At 36.0% G+C, this 18,761-nt stretch overlaps 1 protein-coding gene across 4 annotated transcripts in view; it reads left to right on the top strand.

The window, feature by feature from the left end:
* The window catches only part of SECISBP2L (SECIS binding protein 2 like), a 31,581-nt gene extending 14,048 nt beyond the window's left edge, over positions 1 to 17,533 (top strand). The window contains exons 6-19 of one of the 4 annotated variants that reach the window (XM_069798298.1): positions 20 to 44; positions 824 to 957; positions 2,908 to 3,039; positions 3,592 to 3,675; positions 4,757 to 4,924; positions 5,090 to 5,231; positions 6,884 to 7,053; positions 8,283 to 8,415; positions 9,401 to 9,563; positions 10,247 to 10,467; positions 11,118 to 11,272; positions 11,739 to 11,958; positions 12,946 to 13,515; positions 14,904 to 17,533. In XM_069798298.1, the coding sequence (XP_069654399.1) occupies positions 20 to 44; positions 824 to 957; positions 2,908 to 3,039; positions 3,592 to 3,675; positions 4,757 to 4,924; positions 5,090 to 5,231; positions 6,884 to 7,053; positions 8,283 to 8,415; positions 9,401 to 9,563; positions 10,247 to 10,467; positions 11,118 to 11,272; positions 11,739 to 11,958; positions 12,946 to 13,515; positions 14,904 to 14,908 (2,322 nt within the window). In that variant the 3' untranslated portion in view covers positions 14,909 to 17,533. Of the gene's footprint in view, positions 1 to 19; positions 45 to 823; positions 958 to 2,907; positions 3,040 to 3,591; positions 3,676 to 4,756; positions 4,925 to 5,089; positions 5,232 to 6,883; positions 7,054 to 8,282; positions 8,416 to 9,400; positions 9,564 to 10,246; positions 10,468 to 11,117; positions 11,273 to 11,738; positions 11,959 to 12,945 lie in introns of all 4 variants that reach the window. The other 3 variants (XM_069798296.1, XM_069798295.1, XM_069798297.1) reach the window with 3 other exon arrangements.
* The last annotated feature ends 1,228 nt before the right edge of the window (positions 17,534 to 18,761 follow it).

The raw sequence follows: 18,761 nt of genomic DNA, 5'->3' as shown, positions 1-18,761 counted from the left end.
TTTGTTTTTTCCTTTTCAGGTTGTAGAACCATCAATAAATACAAGTAAGCATTGTCTTAGCTGGTGAGCTGTTTAAAATTTGGCTGGGTCACTTTTGTATTTTTGCTTTACGTTTTGCTAGGAACCATCTCTCGATCTGCTTCCAGCATGCTACTCTAACTGATCGGATACTTCTGAAGATATGTCTTTACTGTGATTTCTACCACTTCCACCAAAACCTCTGTAACTTGTTGAATGAACAAGTGTATAAGTAGCTGTCACTAATGATTTATCAACAGCTGCCTTTCTTTAAAAGATTAAAAAAGCCAGAGACTGTAATGGAAGCATTCAGACAAAGCTGTACTTCTGTTGTATTTTATTCTCAAGCTTCCTTACCCTGTTGGACTGCAGTTCATGCCTGGGTAGTAATAGAGCCAAAGAGTTCTCATTCTCTATTTAGGAAGCACTGATACTTTTCTAGAAGCTTTAAAGAAGTACTGTAACAGAAAAAATATTTTGATTAGTTTGCTAGTAGTGGGTAATGCCAGTGGCTATTATTTATTGCTGGACTGAAACTGGTATGGATGTGAACCTGAGATTTCCTTTGACTGCTTCTTGATGATCAGTTGTTGGCAATTTGTAGGTCTATAATCTGACTCTTCCATAAAGGCAATTCTGCTAACATCTAGAAATGGCTGCAGAAGTAAATGTCAGAGAATTAGACTTTCTTGGAGAACTTTATTTGTATCAAAATTGTGTTCCTGGCTCAGGTGGCGTGTGTATTGTTGATGCATTCTGTCATACTAATTCATAGATTTACTACTTTTTATACTAATTTTCATAGATGGCACTTCTCTTTCAGCTGGTGTAAGTTGGACTAATGTAAATTCCCAGGGAACTCAAAAGAAACCTTGGATCGAAAAAACTCAGACGTTTTCTAGAGGTGGAAGACAAGCTGAGCAAAGAAATAGTTCACAGGTATGTTGTTAATGGTTCTAAATTTAAGCATTCTGTTTCTTGTAATATATGAAAATAAGGAATTTGAAATGGATTAAAAAATTAACATAAAAATAATAGTTAATGAAAACAGTGAATGAAAAGTGTAGAAACTCAACCTAAAAGTTAAGTTGCATATTCCTACCTTTTATGTTTCTTGAGCTAGCACTATATCATATATATATATAAATTTTCATGTAGTTGGCAATCTTCTGCCTGTAGCCTGTTCTTTATAGGTATCTACTTAGCAAGAACATTGCATATATAAAGTAACTTGTGGAATGAAGACAGCGTGGGCGTAGAAAAGTTAGTTCAGTTTGACCCATTCATGTTTAAGAAGAAAAAAAAAATCTCAAACTTTCTAAAGAAAGATTCTGATGCGATGGTGAACTAGAATCCTGTGTTCTCACTCCTTGTTGTCTTTGAAACTTTATTTTTTACATTTATATTAACATACCATATTGTTAGCATTTTTATTAAGTGAATTAAAATTGTTTTATGCTAAAACTTGAATATGTTTGTGAAACTTCCTTCAAGTGGGACAGGATTTCTGTAACTAGTATGTGAGGACAAGGTGGCCTTCCTGATTTTGATGGTCTGGTTTTACTGGGGGGCGGTGTGCAGAGGTGGGGCAGAGAGAGGGCTGAAATATCTGCCTTTGCTTAAACATAGGTTTTGCTTGAATGTTTGAATTCAGAATAGCTGATCTTGTAAGTGGGAGCTTTATCATAGATGTGCCTGTATGCACAGATATGTGAGCTAGCTTGCCCTCTTTAGGTTTTTTTTAGAAGGAATTGTTAATTTGTCTTGAATCTTCCCATTTGGTATCTGTGGGTTTATTATATAAAGAAGCTTGTTGATGCTCATATCTGGCAGTGTAGCAGTTCTGAATCTTTTTATAACCTGTAGTCAAATTGGAGGCTTTTAGAAGCCACTATTTGTGACTTATGGCATTGGGAGAGTAGGAAGAACCAGATTTCCTTTCATCCAGTCGCAGTTCAGACTCTAAATCTGGCAGTTATTTTAGATACTTAAAAACAAAGCTGGCACAGAGTTTTACATGAGGTTTTCCCAGCCAAATTCACTGTACCTCAAGGCAGAATTGTCCTAGAAACTACCTTCCTTTGAAACTAAATTTGTACCAGGTCTGTAGGAAATTTTCTTGAGAAATACACTAGTATGAGAGTGCCAGAATTTCAGATTCAAATCATGCTTTGCTTTCAGCCAACCAGTCTTGCACATGGGTTTCCACCAACCTTTCATGTAATAAATAGAAGAATGTTTATACCACTATACTGGGGTCTCTAGTCTTTAGAGAACTCTGTGCTTGTGCATTGTCATAAAACACATGTTGAAAAGGCAATAATTGCATGCAGACTAATTATATAGTTGGAGAAAGTTCTTTTGATTGATCAAGTTACAGACAGTTCCTCAGAACTGAGTTGTATGGAGTCATCAGCAATTCTTGTGGTTTTCTTTGTTTGGCCAAAAGGACCCTATTTTTTTTTTTTAAATCAGAAATTTGGAGATGAATGTATAGAGATACTGTATTTGGCTTGGGGGCTGGGGGGGTGGGAATAATTGGTAGTATCTGTAGAATATGTGCAGTTGTAAAAAAAAAAAAAAAAAAAAAAAACAAAAAAAAACAAAACCAAAACAAAAAAGAAACAAACAAACCCCACAACCAAAACAAAACACCACCAAAAACCAAAACAAAAACTCCCAAACCAAACCAACCCCACCAACCCCACCTCTGCCCCAAACAACCAAAAAAAACCCTCACAAAAAACAAAACACCAGAGCACAGCTAATTCCATAAAAACTGTACCTTCTTAGCTACTAATTAGCAGACGTGAGAATGCCTTACATGTGTGCACACACATCTTGAAAAATTGAAATTGCAAAGTGGTAATCACGTTCATTATTTTTCAGTCCGGTTTCAGATGCAGAGACCACAGCACGTCTTCAGAAAGAAGGCAGAATTTGCAGAAACGACATGAAAAACCTTTAACTACAAGCCAGTCAAGCAGAACTGAGCAGAGTCCTGAACCTCTGTATTTTGAGGTAGTGTCGTATGAAAACTGTTTCTGCATTACAGTGATGCAAGTTGTGTGTAGAAAAAGTGATGTTCTCAACAGGGAGAGGTTGCAAAACATCTGACTCCAAGAGGTGTACAATATAGTGCACTAATTTAATTATTATATGATGCTTTCATTGTTGTATGTACAAAGACTTGTGTTTGGGTGTTGTGGAAAGTGTAAGAATTTAGAACTATCCGTGATTGACAAATTCGATAAGCAACTTTGAAGTAACTTTTTCTGTTCACTTGTGAATAAAAATTACTGTGTTCTCTGGTTTATCCCCCTCCTCTCTAATTGTAATTGGATTTCTTTAATATAAAACATTAATAAATTGTTCTTTTTGAAAAAGGTTATTCTGATACAGAAATGCTTTGTTAATTTTTCATCACTTTCTATTTGTGTCACTCTTAAGCCATTCTAGCTTATGTGGGACTTCAGGATTCAATTCCTTCTTCTAGCTTTGGCCATTTCAGCTGATGCTTTTCATGTGACTTTTGGTTCCGTTCTCTTCACTCTTAATTTGTTTATTGTTCAGGATGAAGATGAGTTTCCAGAGCTAAATAGTGACAATGGCAGCAGCAAAAGTAGTAACATCCAGCAAAAGATTTCACCCAAAGTAGTAAGTAATTATTTTGTTTTACAAAGCATTTTTAAGTTGTTCTGAGACTACTTGATTGTGTAATTTTTTTTGAGTCTCGGCTACAATACTGATAATGTGGTAACTGTGATGTTCTTAGGGCGTTTGTTACCAGTTTTGGATGCTAAAGAAATGCCAATTAAAATAAGTGGTGCAGAGAACCTCTCTTTAAAAAAGACTGCTGGATTTTTGCCTGCTAATGAGATCATTAGCAAGTGAAACTGTAAGATGCATATGATAGATGCTTAGAATCATGGAATATCCCAAGTTGGAAGTAACCCCTAAAGATCATCAAGTCCAACTCCTGACTTCTCCATGTCACTGACGGTTTCTCACAAGTTTTGTGTTTTTTGAAGTTGAATGCTAAATTTTGGGTGAACAATAGATGCAACAGGATTTTTGAGATTAAAAATAGTTTTGATGATAATTGAGCTTTCTTTGTGTTAATATGTAAACTACATCCTGGTTATTCTTTGACTTAAAAGGGTTTGCATTCAGACTGATGCTTTGATGCAGACTTGTCTTAAAATTGTTAAATCTGCAAATATGTAGTAATGGTGTCAATTTTAAAAATAATTACGGTTTGTGTAGCTTATTCTGAAATGAAAATAAACTAAACTTTATCTGCTTTCAGGCTGTAGAAACAGTTGTTGGAAAGATGCTCTTTTAATACCTGATCTACTTGTACAGTTCTGCAACAAAATGTTTATCTAGACTACTTAGTCTATTTGGCTGGCTGCTTTCCAGGAAAATAAAGTCCAACATGAAATCTTCACAGGGGAAAAAAACCAACCCACTCCCTTATTTAGCAGTCAGACTGGAAAACCTTCTGAAGGCATAATTGGAGATAAATATAATAGTTTTCCCATACAAAAATGAAATATACATAAGTTTCTAGTTTTACTACCTTACTGTCTCATCTAGCTGTACTTAATAATTGGGATGTCATGTTGCTGACCAAAGCAGTGGTTCATTTCTGGAGTACCATATTTCCTATGGTCTTGAGAGAAAGGTCTTTAATTGTGTTGTTTTGTTTTTTGTTTGTTTTTTTTTTAAATCCTAGTTGGATGACTTACCAGAGAATTCTCCAATCAATATAGTCCAAACTCCTATTCCCATTACAACCTCTGTACCAAAGCGTGCAAAAAGTCAGAAGAAGAAGGCCTTGGCAGCAGCACTTGCGACAGCTCAAGAGTATTCGGAGATAAGCATGGAACAGAAAAAACTTCAAGTGTGTAGCACTGTCTGTCCCTGCCTCCTCCCCCATAGTTGGTTAAGAGGAGGATCAGTTAGCTGTTGCTCCTCTTTTTTCTATAATAGCAAGAATCTCTTTGTAAAGAGTGTTTTGCAGGCACTATTTCCTTGTATTTATCAGCACATGATGTTTTTGTTATAGGAGGCTTTATCAAAAGCAGCTGGAAAGAAGAGCAAGACCCCTGTTCAGTTAGATTTGGGTGACATGTTAGCAGCTCTTGAAAAGCAGCAGCAAGCAATGAAAGCTCGTCAGATCACCAACACCAGGCCCCTCTCATACACAGGTATTGCTAATCTGCTTGACTATTGCTAAATGCATTTTGTGACAATACAAATGTGATTGAGCATCTTAAATATGCTTTTTTTTCTGTCAAGTTTTAGTTTTTGAATATAAACATAATAAAAACCTGAGAGAACTTTCTTAATGCATTTCTCAAAAAATTCACCTGTGCTTTCTTCTGAGCTGCGGTATGCAATGGTGAAAGTGCATGTAGAAACTGAGGACAAACTTCTCTTAAAAGATCTACTATTCAAAATTCAGGATTCATGTCTTGAAAGTAATTCAGTGCTGCATTGAGTATGTGAAAAGGTCTGTATTGGGTCAAACCAAACATCTACTACAGATACTACAGAATTCTCTTTGAAAGCAGCTTAGAGAGGATACCTGTGACTATGATACAGAGGGATACCTCTCCAGGATATTCTTCCTGCCTCTACTGCCTCTAGTTCAGGGCCTCCTGACCCAAGGCTTTCTCAAACCAAATTTGTTTCAACTAGTGATCACTATCACGTGCTTTTGCTGTCCACAAGGTCCAATGGCAGTGAATTCTAACCTTGCTACATGCTGTGTGGAGAAGCTCTTCTTTCTACTATGGTTTTTTGGGGGTGGGGTTCAGGGTTGGGGTTTTTTATGCCCCACTCATAATTTTGCTAGCTTTCATAGCCTTCATATCGCAGAGAGACTGAGCAGTCATTCCCTGCTTTCCTCACCTACGGTTCTTGGAGGTCTGTCATCTCTCTTCTAGTCTGAAGAGTCCTAGTCTATTTATTCCACTGTGGAATCATGTCTTTTCTGATAATCCATATCACTTTTTCTCTGTACCTTCTTGTAGTTCTACTGTATCTTTTTGAAAATAAGGATGATCAGACATGCACAGAATGTTAAGTTATAGTTCCATCGTGAATGTATGCAATGGCTTAATTACACTTTTTTGTTCGCTATTTCTTTATCAACACTTAATATTAAATTAGCTTTTTTGTGCTTGCTGCTGAACACAGAATTGACATTTTTGTAGTTATCTGTTATAGCCCGTGAATCTCGTTCCTAGGCAGTAGTACGTAGCCTAGAGTCCTTCGTTATGCACATAGTTACCATTTTCCCTCTTGTGTGTTGCTTCAGTTACCTGCTTTGAGTTTCAGCTGTGTTCAAACATTAATTCAAGTTGGCAAGCTTATATCAAACAAAGCTCAGCAAAGAATAGTTGGCATTTCCATTGGAGACCGCATTTGTTTTATTCTCTTTTTTGCCGAAGATACACTTAATGCATGTTGCAGTCTCATCTGTTTTGTCCTGTCAACTAATCAAGTCTTTGACAACTAAAAATCAATGTTTGGATAAATATTTGCAACTTCTCTTACTATTATCACCTTACTAATAAAGCTACGTGTAGTCATTTGAGAGAGATCCCTTACTAGTATTAAAGTAATTCCTTTCCTGGAATCCATAGCTTCCTAAAACATGAGGCTAAGTTGAAGAAAGCGTAAAACCATCTGGAAGCAACAATATCTGATGATGTAATCTTCCTGTCATTATGAACTGCTTTTTTTCCAAGGAAGGAGAATGTACTTTGAGAATTCATCAGTGGAAATTCTGAAAACAGTGTTGAAATAAAGTTGACATGTCTTTTGGTGAAACTAATATCTTTTTTGTATTTAGTTGGCAGTGCTGCTCCCTTTCATACCAAAGAATCTGCCAACAGAAAGTCCTTAACAAAGGGACAGCCATCTATGGGTTGCCTTAATCCTTTGGATTCAACTGCCCCAAAAGTGAAAAGAGGAAAAGAAAGAGAGATTGCAAAACTGAAACGCCCTACAGCGCTTAAAAAGGTAAACATATCAACCCTGGAGTGTCTTGACTCGCACTCATACTTCAAAAATAAACTGCTATTTTCTTACTTGAGGATTAGTGACGATGAGCATAGGATGAGGGAGTCATGAGCTTCTGCCTTTAGTTCCTGTTACACTGATGTCCTGTTCTTTGGATCTAGGGATGTAGCATATCTTTTATACAGCCATAATAAGTTGAAGGTGATATAAATCTATCTCAATACAGATTGCAAGGATTTTTTTAACTATAAGCGCTAGGACATATGGGAAAACTTGCATGGTTTTTTGTATGTTTTTGAATCCTAGTTTGTAGTGCAATGTAGTATGCTAACATTAAATGTTCCTACTCTTTTATTAGAGATGGGTATAGAACTTGAAGTAAAAACATGATTTTTAATTGAGTAAATTTAGAAATAATTGGGTTTATATATGCATGCACACATAAAGTAGGTATATACACAGAGAATACAGTACATTTGGAAATCAGAAGGTAAAATACAAAAAACTAGCCCTAAAAAAAGAAAGTGAAAGCCTTTTTAAAAAAAAAAAGCGTGAAAGTCACCTGTATTCCTGTACCATAGTTCTTATCAAGATCGCTTTGATACAGGCAGTTTAAAATCTGGTAAAGCTGTGTTTGTACAAAGCTTGGCTTTGAGTATGTTGCCTTTTTTTCCTCCCCTCACCAGCAATCTTTTTTTCTGACTTATCCATTATCTACTTGAGTTAGAGAAATTCACAGCTACCTCTTCAGAACCGTTTTCTAAACTTGGTTGTCAGTGCCTTTATGTTGGTGTTATTTATTGTAGCAATACCAATATATCCATGGCTGCTTACCCTTGCACTTTCTTTTATAGAAAGGATTCTATCTGTTGTGGTGCTTCACAAAGATGACTAGTATTCTTGCATAAGGTGGTTTTTTACAGGGGTGGGGATGAGGAATTGTTAATGAGTGAGTCTTAATGTATCAGAAGCTGTGAAAGTACTTGAAACTGTTGAAAGCACTATTTACATAGAAGTATGAGAGGATTGAGTATACCATCTGTAAAATGCTGGAATGAAATACTGTTTGTGATCAAAGAGGAAACTGAAATATTTTCAGGGTCTTTTGCCCTGGCATGAGTAGGAAGGTTCAAAACAACTTGGTTAACTTTATTTTATGTTCAGTCAAATGGACATTTTTCTTTACAGGTATCACTAACTTTCAGATGCTGATTTGGTTTTGTTCCTAGATTATTTTGAAAGAGAGAGAAGAGAAGAAAGGCCGTTTATCAGCTGACCATAGCCTTTTGGGATCTGACGAACAGAAAGAGGTTCATATAAATTTGACTGCTGATCAGTCTCAGGAGTTGGCCTCTCAAGAAGGTTGGTCTCTATCTCTCTAGTCCCCCTTCCCTCCCCCCGCACTGTACTGATCTGCTTATTTTAATATTTTGTCTTTCTCTTTTTATGCAACACAATTTATTGATGTTACCATTTAACCTTTTTTAACGTGAAATACTAGGAATTGGAACCCTCTTCTAAAATATCTTGTCTGTCCTTCAGCTGTGGAAGGTTCAGGAAGCATGGGTTCTAAGTACATAATCTCCGTGCAGTCTCGTAATAAATTTCTTTTGAGTAGATGTTCCCAACATGTCAGAGTTGATAGCATTTTTGATAAGCAGACAAAATGTGACCTGTTGTCAACCATGCCATGTTAATCGCAATGTTTTTTAATGATAAGTATACTGAAAGCTTTCCCCATATAGAAGTTGCAAACCATAAATAAGGTTTTGCAGTTTGTTGAACACTATTGTAAGTCAACTGCAATGTCTGGACTGTCAATTTGCAGCAACAGCTCTGAGCAACTGGAAAACTACAAAGAATTTTCAATGTCTTTTGACATGTTTGGGGTGTGGTGGGGAAGGAGGTGTCTATCAATATTCCGGAAGTACTGCTTCAGAACTTTTCTTCTGAATGACCTGACTGACTTCACCTAACTGAAGATAAATGTGAAAATCTTAAATATTCTAGAATAAGTTAGTAAAATATTATATATATAAATAGTAAAGAATTATTGGAAGAAGTTGTAGCATTTAGGCAGGTTTTCCCTTCTGTCTATCCATTGCCCAAACTAAACTTTGGATATTTTAAAATCAATATTCAAATATTGCTTATTTACCCAATGCATGCTGAGTATTGTGTATGTGCTTGTTTTGTTTCCCCCCTCCTCAACTACCCCTCCAGGGAAGAATATTGTTTAGTGTTTTCAGAATGTAATTTGGAAAAAGCAAGGGAGTGACATGTAAGAAGTGTGATGCTGTTTCTTTTATGTCTTTGCATTTTACAGTGTTTCAAAATTGTCTTTCAGAAACTGGACTAAGTATGCCTAGTGATACTTCACTTTCGCCAGCAAGTCAGAATTCTCCATACTGTATGACCCCAGTGTCGCAAGGTTCACCTGCTAGTTCTGGAATAGGCAGTCCAATGGCATCTTCTGCAATAACCAAAATTCACAGCAAGAGATTCAGAGAGTAAGAGTTTTGCATTATTAATTCAGTCACTTTCATCTTTTAAGTGTGGATAGGTTTAGTAGACTTAGGGGGAGCTACCTTTTCAACAGAAGTTTCTGCAAGTATCTTCTTTTCCTTTTTTTTTTTTTGCTATAAGTGGGTTGCTCTGTGTGTGTGTGTAGATATATATACCCAAGTGTGTGTGTGTATTTATATGTGTACACACACATGCTTTGGACTTTCTTTGGTTGCTGCAATAAATAAGCTAGGTGGAAGTATTCTCTAAAAATTTTTTTTAAAGGAGAACTACATATACTTTGGATGGGAAAGGAAGGAATACTTATGAATGCTGAAAATACTATAATAGTCACTCTTAATACATTACTGCTTTTTTATTAATGTATCTTTATAGAGTACCAAATTAAGGAAAAGGATAGTTGCTTGTGGCACTTATTGGAGTATTTCTTTGTATTTTGTAATATTCTTTTTGACTGACTTCTTGAGGTAAGGGATGTTACTGGAAATATAAATGTTTTCAGGATGTATTTTTAACTTATAGTATACAATCTGATTTTTAAATCCTTTTAATAACAGATTAACTGTTCTGAGGAAGTAAAATTATTTTTCTTTGGTAAAAGAAAAGGCTCAGTGAAATAGTAGCAATTATGTGCTATGCTAATATTTGATGTTTTTTGAATTTATAGATACTGTAACCAAGTTCTAAGTAAAGAAATAGATGAGTGTGTGACTCTATTATTGCAAGAGCTTGTCAGCTTCCAGGAACGGATTTATCAAAAGGATCCCATGAGAGCTAAAGCAAGGAGAAGACTTGTTATGGGGTTGCGTGAGGTTACTAAGCATATGAAACTAAACAAGATCAAGTGCGTAATCATATCTCCCAACTGCGAAAAAATCCAGTCAAAAGGTATAAATGATAAAACAAGTGGTGCGCTTAACTGTTTTCAGTTTTCTTGTGCTGATTAGAAGTGCTGATTAGCAAGGTTAGAAGTATTTTTTAGTTACTGTGTATGATGTAACCCTTCCACAATCAATTGTGTAATTGTCACTCTGCATTCATTCTTTTCTACTCTATTATGGAAGAAACTCATTCACGAGGGGTGAAAAGCTTAAAGAAAAACAGATATTATAACACATACAATAGACTTCAATTTTATTGCATTCAGTCTTTGATACACCTAGAGTCCTGAGCTCTGGGTGCTCTTAAGGAGGATTCCTTAAGAGGAATGTGAATTGGTTAGTTAGCCAACCAACACATTTTGCCACAACCAGAAATGTAAACAGAGGCTTCCTAAGATACGAGAAGAGCAAAGCTCTGCTCAAGCAAATAGTTGTGAAAAATTCTGGTTTAATTTGTGTGCAGGACTAACAGACAATACAGAATATTGCCTTGGTCTATACTCACTCACTATACTTGAAATGTATAGCTTGTTATCCTGTAGGACATAGTAGCTAGTTTTACTGACTAATTACAGTTAAAATGGGATAGAGAGTTGTATTGCACCATGCTATGACTTTTAACTGACTAAATATTTATTTAAAATTGCTTTCTTCAAGGTGGACTAGATGAGGCTCTATATAATGTAATAGCCATGGCACGGGAACAAGAAATTCCTTTTGTCTTTGCTCTTGGCCGTAAAGCTCTTGGCCGTTGCGTGAACAAGCTGGTTCCTGTTAGTGTGGTGGGTATCTTCAACTACTCGGGTGCTGAGGTGAGTAATTCCATTCACATAAATGGCTGGAGTAAACAATTATGTTTCTTGTACTTAAGAATTTATTTGGTATGGAGAGCATACCTAACTAATATGCATTTGATAATGGCCCTGACCTATATTAGGGTGTGTTTTTATTTGAAATTCAGTATTTACAGAACTGAGAGACTGTTGAAACACTGGTCACAATATCTCTGTAGCTTTCAAATAGACTTAAATGCCATCTGAAATTCTCTGGAAGGCTTAAAATTGTAAGAAAAACAGTATCTTTACATCTCTTCAGAGTTGGTAAACATGGAGTGGTGTTTTTATTTAATACAGAGAACTAATTTTTAGTTGCAGTAAAGGTATTTGGTCTTAATAAGCTTAGGGCTCACTATGTGGTATACCTTTGACTAAGAGGAGTAATTTAAAGTGAAAATTCTTAGTAAGAACTACTGATTATGAAAACTGCCTTCATACTTAGGACCTATTTAATAAGCTGGTATCACTGACTGAAGAGGCCAGAAAAGCATACAGAGATATGGTTGCTGCAATGGAACAGGAACAGGCAGAAGAAGCCTTGAAGAATGTCAAGAAGGCACCCCATCATATGGGTCATTCTCGTAACCCCTCTGCAGCAAGTGCTATCTCATTCTGTAGTGTTATTTCTGAACCCATATCTGAAGTGAATGAGAAAGAATATGGTAAGTGTGTGAAAACTTAGTTTTGTAATTAGAAGCTGGAATTTTCCAAATGCTGCTTATTGCAAAATGTAGCTAAAAATACAATATTTCTTCATAATTTATGGTATTATACAATTTTCAGGGATAAGAGAAAATTGGTTAGTCTTCAGGTAGTTTTGTAAGTAATCCCCCCCGCCCCTATTGAAAATAATAATTTTAATTTCTAATCCTCAGAAGTGTTACAGTTACCTAACTTTCATCAGTGGAGGTGGCTTCTGTAGTTTTATTGAACTGGTATAAAACTGGTACCAAACACAGAACTGATTATATGATGGAAGAAGAACTAATGATAGAGGATAGGAACTAAATTATTGAGGTCTCTGAAAATAGGACATGTAGCTTAAATTTTGAAACTTGACATGGCAATGTAGTGATTCTAGTGTGTGAAAAAGGCCAATTTATTTATCCAGTTGCTTAAGCCCAGATGGCAGAGGTGATAAAAGGGAGAATGCTTGTTTGAAGTCAGAAGACTTCTCTTTTTTTAGTCTTATGGTGAATTGAAAAGAATACAGTCTTGGTTTCAGTTAATTCTTTTGTGGTGTCTCAAACTTAATTTGTTAAATGTTTTTTTGAAAAATCCTTAAACAGATGACTTAATACTGTGGCAATTTTCTACTTTTAATTTATACCTGAGAGTAATCTCTTTGTTTACACTCACCATTACATTTGGTGCTTCCACAGTTTACACAGGAAACTTAAGTGCACAAAATTTCAACTTTGTCTGGTTTAGGATGTTGTAAAAACCCGAAGTTATTCACAGCTCTTTCTCTTGTTGCTCCCTTTCCCTTCTTCCCCCATCTTCTAATTGAAATTTTTCTAGCAAGCATAGAATAATATTAAAATTATGAGCTATTATTGCTGTTTAAACAATTCTGGGATGTTCGGGAGAAATATTTTTATATAGAAAGAACTAATGTTTTCTACTTAAACTTCTTTTGAAACTTGTAGAAACAAACTGGAGAAATATGGTGGAAACATCTGATGGGTTAGAAACCTCTGAAAATGAGAGAGAATCCTCATGTAAGACTGCAGTACCAGAAAAAGCTGGTAATGGTCAGATTGAAAAAGCCACTCTTAATAAACAACCACCTCTGGCTACAACTGGCACTACCTCAGCAACAAATCATGGAAAATATACACCAGGTGACAAAGATGAGGTAAAACCAGATGACAATTTGGAATGGGCCTCACAGCAGAGCACAGAAACAGGATCACTGGATGGCAGCTGCCGAGACCTTTTGAATTCCTCCATGACCAGTACCACCAGTACTCTTGTACCAGGAATGCTAGAAGAGGAGGAGGAGGAGGAGGAAGATGATGATGAGGATTATGCCCATGAACCAATTTCTGTAGAGGTTCAGCTTAATAGCAGAATTGAATCTTGGGTTTCAGAGACCCAGAGAACTATGGAGACTCTTCAGCTTGGGAAGACCCTTAGTGGTGCTGAAGAAGACAATGCAGAACAAAGTGAAGAGGAAGAAACAGAGACTTCTGAACAGGCTGATCCAGTCACTGATGGTGAGGAGTGGACAAATGATAAGCACGCAAGTAACACTCAACATAAACCCACCATCTGCAGTTCTCTGAATAAAGAACACACAGATTCCATCTATATGCCGTAAAAATAAGCAGGAACTCAGGAACTTTTTAGAAATAATATAAAAACTAACTGTTGTAAAGGTTGCAGCCATTATTTCATAAGCTTCATCTCAACATTTTGCACTGTTAAACATTTAATATGTGTATTTAATTCACAACAATATTTTTGTAGCTGTCTGTTACTTGTTTGATTTAAAAACTAGCTTAGCTCTTAATCAGTATCTATTTCCCAGCATAGAAACTGTGTGGAAAATTTGTCAGTAAGTATTCATTTGATCTTTTGTAAAAGGAAACATCTTGTAACTGACCGGTTTTAAGCAAAATTCTTTCAAGATGTGACTGTTTAGTTCATTTCAAACAGATAACCTACATTAAGACTGACAAATTATCAACACTTTACATGGGTGTGTTATGGTGTTATGCCAGGCATGTCAGTGTATTTGGCCATGATTTTCTAGTCCTGTCTGGAAATAAAAGTAAAACTTTGGTTCTTTTTAAAGAAAAGCTAGAAAACCCCATTTTCAGTCTTAATGAAAAGTAAATCCTAGAGAAATCTATGTATGATTCTTATGTTAAGATAGATGCAGCTTTTCAGTTAGTGAATGCATTGTTAAAAAGCTGCTGGTGATCGAGATGGTTACAATAAGCTAAAGCAACTTTGATTCCAGAAAAACTTTAAACCAGAGGGATATAATTAACGTTTTGGGTTTTTTTTACAAGGTGGAAATATTGCATTAAAAAAAACAGGAGAGAAAACAAGAATTCCCCATGCTCTCCACAGTTGCTGTCTGCCAAACCATACTAAGTGAATCATTAACCATAATCCCTGTCCAGGGCTTTTAGTAAACTGATGACTTCCTCTTCCTCCTGTCACTTACCTCAGGAATGCTATTTTGCATATTGTAATCTACATAACACTGCAAAAAGCAAGAATAATCCTTTAACAGCAAGTGTGAATGATATGGTGGGTCAATTTTTCTACATGTTCATCTGCATGCTTTGATCCTGGCCACCCTCATGTTGAATTCAGGATATATCTTTACAATTCTTAATCAAAATGTGACCTCTTTTTGTCTGTTTTCACAGTTGTAGCAGCTTTAGGAGTTGACCTCTAGAGTAAAAAAGGAAGTAGTTATTCCAGGAAAGGAGGAAGTGCCCTGTAGTATGGGGAGGTATTTCAGTGGTTCAGAGGTAAAAGAAACAAAAATATGCCCTCCCTGAAACATACGAGTTGCTGGAGAATTGTTCTGTGTTTTTGTTCTGAATATTGAAGCAAAAACCATTAACTGATGATGAATTCATTTCAGGTTGAAGATGGAGTATGTGTCTGAACCTTGCATGTAAGGAGTCTGTTTTCCATCTTTGTCTTTTATTGGCAAGGGATGTACTGAAACTGCCAGCAGCAGGAGCTTCACTACAAGAGTAGCCAAAGAGTAACTCACATGAATAACACTTTTATAGGAAACATATGTTTCTCTTAATTCCACTTCATTCTTCTTGATCACTTTTATCAAAATGTATAAAAATCCTCTGCGTAGGCTGAAAAACACAAGAAATGGATAGCTTAGGTATTTAGTCCACACTTACTAATATGGGACCAACGCTTATAGTACTAGTGATGCTGGCATTTTAAGTTGCACTGGGAAAACAAGATTCCAGGTTTAGAAATCCTCTACCCCTGGGGTTTTTTGGATGCTAATGAGAATAATAGAAACTGTGTGTATTATGTAAATAATGCTTTGATAGGTATAGGCATAGCAAATGCTATGTAGATAAGCAGTAGAGAGCTGCTAGGACAACTGGCTGTTCTGTCGTGTTCTTAGTTCCTTAATGTAATCTTCCTAGATGTTAGAACAGGTATTTTATAGGAAAACAAAGACTAAGGAATGATGCCTCCTGAATGTTAAACCTTTTACTGTACGTATGGCAGATTTCTACTGTCTGTATCTTTTGAAAGAGTTTTTGCTTTAGGAAATGATAGGTGTTTGAACTGCTGACAAGCAAAACTTGCCCTTGGATGTGTAAGCACATGTCTTGATGCCAGCTGAGATAAGTGTATACACTGAGGGCAAAACTTCACTAGAACCTTGAAAAACAAAGGTGTTTGTAATTTTTCCTTTTGCTTTTTCAGTGCCAGTGATTCAAATAACTTTTGATCTTGAAGTATTAACATCAAAGGCGCATCTTTTTGTATGTCTTTTCTGAACTTGGACTGTCATTTTAAAGTTTTCTGACATTTATATCAAAGAAGTCTTGTAATATTCAGCCCACTATTTAACTGCAATTTTCCTACAGGTTTAATAGAATTCTTGAAGGTGATATAGCACTTCTAATATCTCTCAATTTGCCAGCAAATAGGGAACTAGTCTCTTTTTAAAATGTGGTAGATCACCCTTAGAGGAGCAAACTGAAACTGAGTAAAGGAAACTGGTTTTAGTGCTTCCTTTTTGATAAGCTGGGAATGAGCAATAACTATGAGAATGAAATTGCAATTCCTTTGGGAGTGATCCATTTGCATCTAAAATTAGGGAAGTTCCTTGCCACTTGAAGCACTTGAGGAGAGTATCTCACTGTGGTAATTTTGATTCTGTTATCACCAGAATTTAAAAAGAAAGCATACAAATGTTTTACAATACCACGATTTTTTTAAAAAGTAGCTGAATTTCTATTTCGGTGTAAAAGTATGCAGTTTACTATACAGGTTGCTACTGTCCCCAGGAAAAGATGTTTCTGTAGTTACAGGTGTATAGATATTTTTGTTGTGAAAATGATTATTTGGAAAACAAATCTACTTTTCTTAAGACATTCTTTATAGAAATGATTTCACCACTTAATTTATCTGGTAAAATCAAAAATAATGTATCTGTGGTAGGGGTAGGGACCTTTAAAACTGATAGAGGTGGCTATGTATACAGCCTATTTATATAAATACTTTACGTATCTCTGTCAAAATAATAATAATAAAACATGGATTACAAATATGTAAAAGGGAGAAATTCTGAAGAGCTGTTGTCCTTAGTTGGACCAAGTAACAATGTCTGAGTAAGGTTAAGGACCTGATCCTGCTAATACACGCTTAAGAGCATTAGTTCCACTGGCTTAAATCAGTGGCCTGTTTATCTGCTTAAGTTGTGTGCAGGTAGTTATAGGATTGGAGCTAAACAGTGACAGAGGGTATTGACCTGTGTTTTAAAAAGTCATTATAGAAGATGTTCAGTAATGCACTTGTTGGTGTTCTTCTGGTAAAGATAAGAGGTGTCTTTATGCTCATTTGGGTGGGTGGGAGCTTACATAATGTGATTCTGTCCAGTTCTTTAACACAAGCTTAAATTTTAATAATGTTACTTTAAATATGTATGTAAAAAAAGTATTATTGTTTGAAAAGCTGCTGTTTGCTGAAACTGTCATTAAGTATTTCCTGTGAAGTTGTGCCAACTAATGAAACTATTGAGTTGATTGCAATGTTAGCCATTTAAAAATTGGACATGACTATTTGTTAACGAAACAAAAACCAGCAGAAGCAAGCCATGAAAACAAGTAATGTGGGTTTTCTACCCACCCTGCCACACACACAAGGAAATGTGAGAATGTCTAACCTGAAACTTCCTTGCCAATGAATGGTAATGCTGAAATTAGAGACCCAGTTGGCACAGCCCACCTTCTAAATGTTCCTGAATAGTTCATATATTTTACTTTTAAATAGATTCTAATAAGGAAAGCTGTTTAATGTCTTAAAATTTATAGTAATATTTAGGTTAAAGCAGTAGGAAAATCATTATGAAATACAATATGAAGGGTTTTGTTCCATTTCTTTTTTGCTGTATGAAGGATAATTGTTCTGTCTACCGTACTTTTTGGAGTAATAACAGCTTTTTTGCACTATGTAAATACTAGTGGGGATTCTTCCATAACTAATAAAAATGATTGTAGAAATTTATAGCTCTGTTACAGCGATATGTTTGTTCACAACTACTTTATCCTGAGTTTGTTTGCAAATGCTGCCCTTCCACTACAGGAGGTGGAAAAGGATATTTTCACACCATGGAGTCCAGGTCTCTGTTGTCATGTACCATCTCAATGATGATCAGAAAAACATATAGAAAAACCTACCATGGAAATAACATTTTACTTAAGAGTAAAAGAGTAAGAATAACCACAGGCAATTCCAAAAACTAGGATTTCTTGCATGCTGCTAATGTATGAGAATTTAAGTTGACGTGTCTTTATTATTATACTGGTGCATGAAGTCACCTTTGGAAAATAACACAAAGTTCTCAGCATGTTGTCCCCTGTTCTCCAGTGACTCACTGGTTAACTGCTCACACTGCCCTGGCTCTAGTAACAGTGTCATTAACTGGTTTTGCAACTCCCACGTGTGAGAATATTTGTAGTAATTCAAAAAGGATACAGCTTCATCCTGTAATTTTGAATTTTCTATTTATGTTCCTTAACTCTGTTTCAATTCTGCTATTGCAGTTGTCTTCTGTTGAAAGTGCTTCTGTTATAAACCTTACTTTGTAGGTGCTGTCACTTGCTGTCAAAATTACACCTCACATCTGGGTTTTGCCTGTGTCTTCTCAACCTGATAGGAGTTTTAGAAAGTACAAAAAAGGTGGCACTGTGTGTGTGACTTGTGCTATGGAAGTGACAAGAAAATTAATTACCCCAAAGCCTTACAAACTGAATTTTCTTCTTCCTCTCCCTTTCTTCACCATTTAAGAAAACTAACCACTTTGTAGTGCCCTTGAGGAAAGTTCCTTGCCTCTATTGAGAATTTTTTAAATGGGTGCTTTGCAGTGCTGCACACAGAGAACCACCACCACAAGAAAAAAATTCTCCTGCTATTGCTGCACTGAAGTTCCTGCAAGCAGCACTAGCACTGCCTACACTCCAAGAGCAACCTGGGCTCTCGGATATCAGGTTGATACTGACTGAGCTGGAAGTTTATGGATCTGCATGTCTGTAATGTGGAGAAAGACCCCAGTCAGTCAAATTGCACTCTTTATGCAACAAAGATTGCTCTTCAGATTTTTAGGATCGTTGTGTATAAAAGTTAGGGGGTTTTGGGTTTTTTTTTGGGGGGGGGTGTCTCCCAATAGTGCTTTAAAAAAGGCCTGAGCAAACCCCAAAGGAAATGATGGAACTGAAGACTCTTTACCTTCTGG

The sequence above is a fragment of the Haliaeetus albicilla genome, chromosome 12 (assembly GCF_947461875.1).
Source record: "Haliaeetus albicilla chromosome 12, bHalAlb1.1, whole genome shotgun sequence".
Classification (NCBI taxonomy): domain Eukaryota; kingdom Metazoa; phylum Chordata; class Aves; order Accipitriformes; family Accipitridae; genus Haliaeetus; species Haliaeetus albicilla.
Note: the sequence above shows the minus strand (reverse complement) of the source record. Positions and strands in the feature narration are given on the sequence as shown.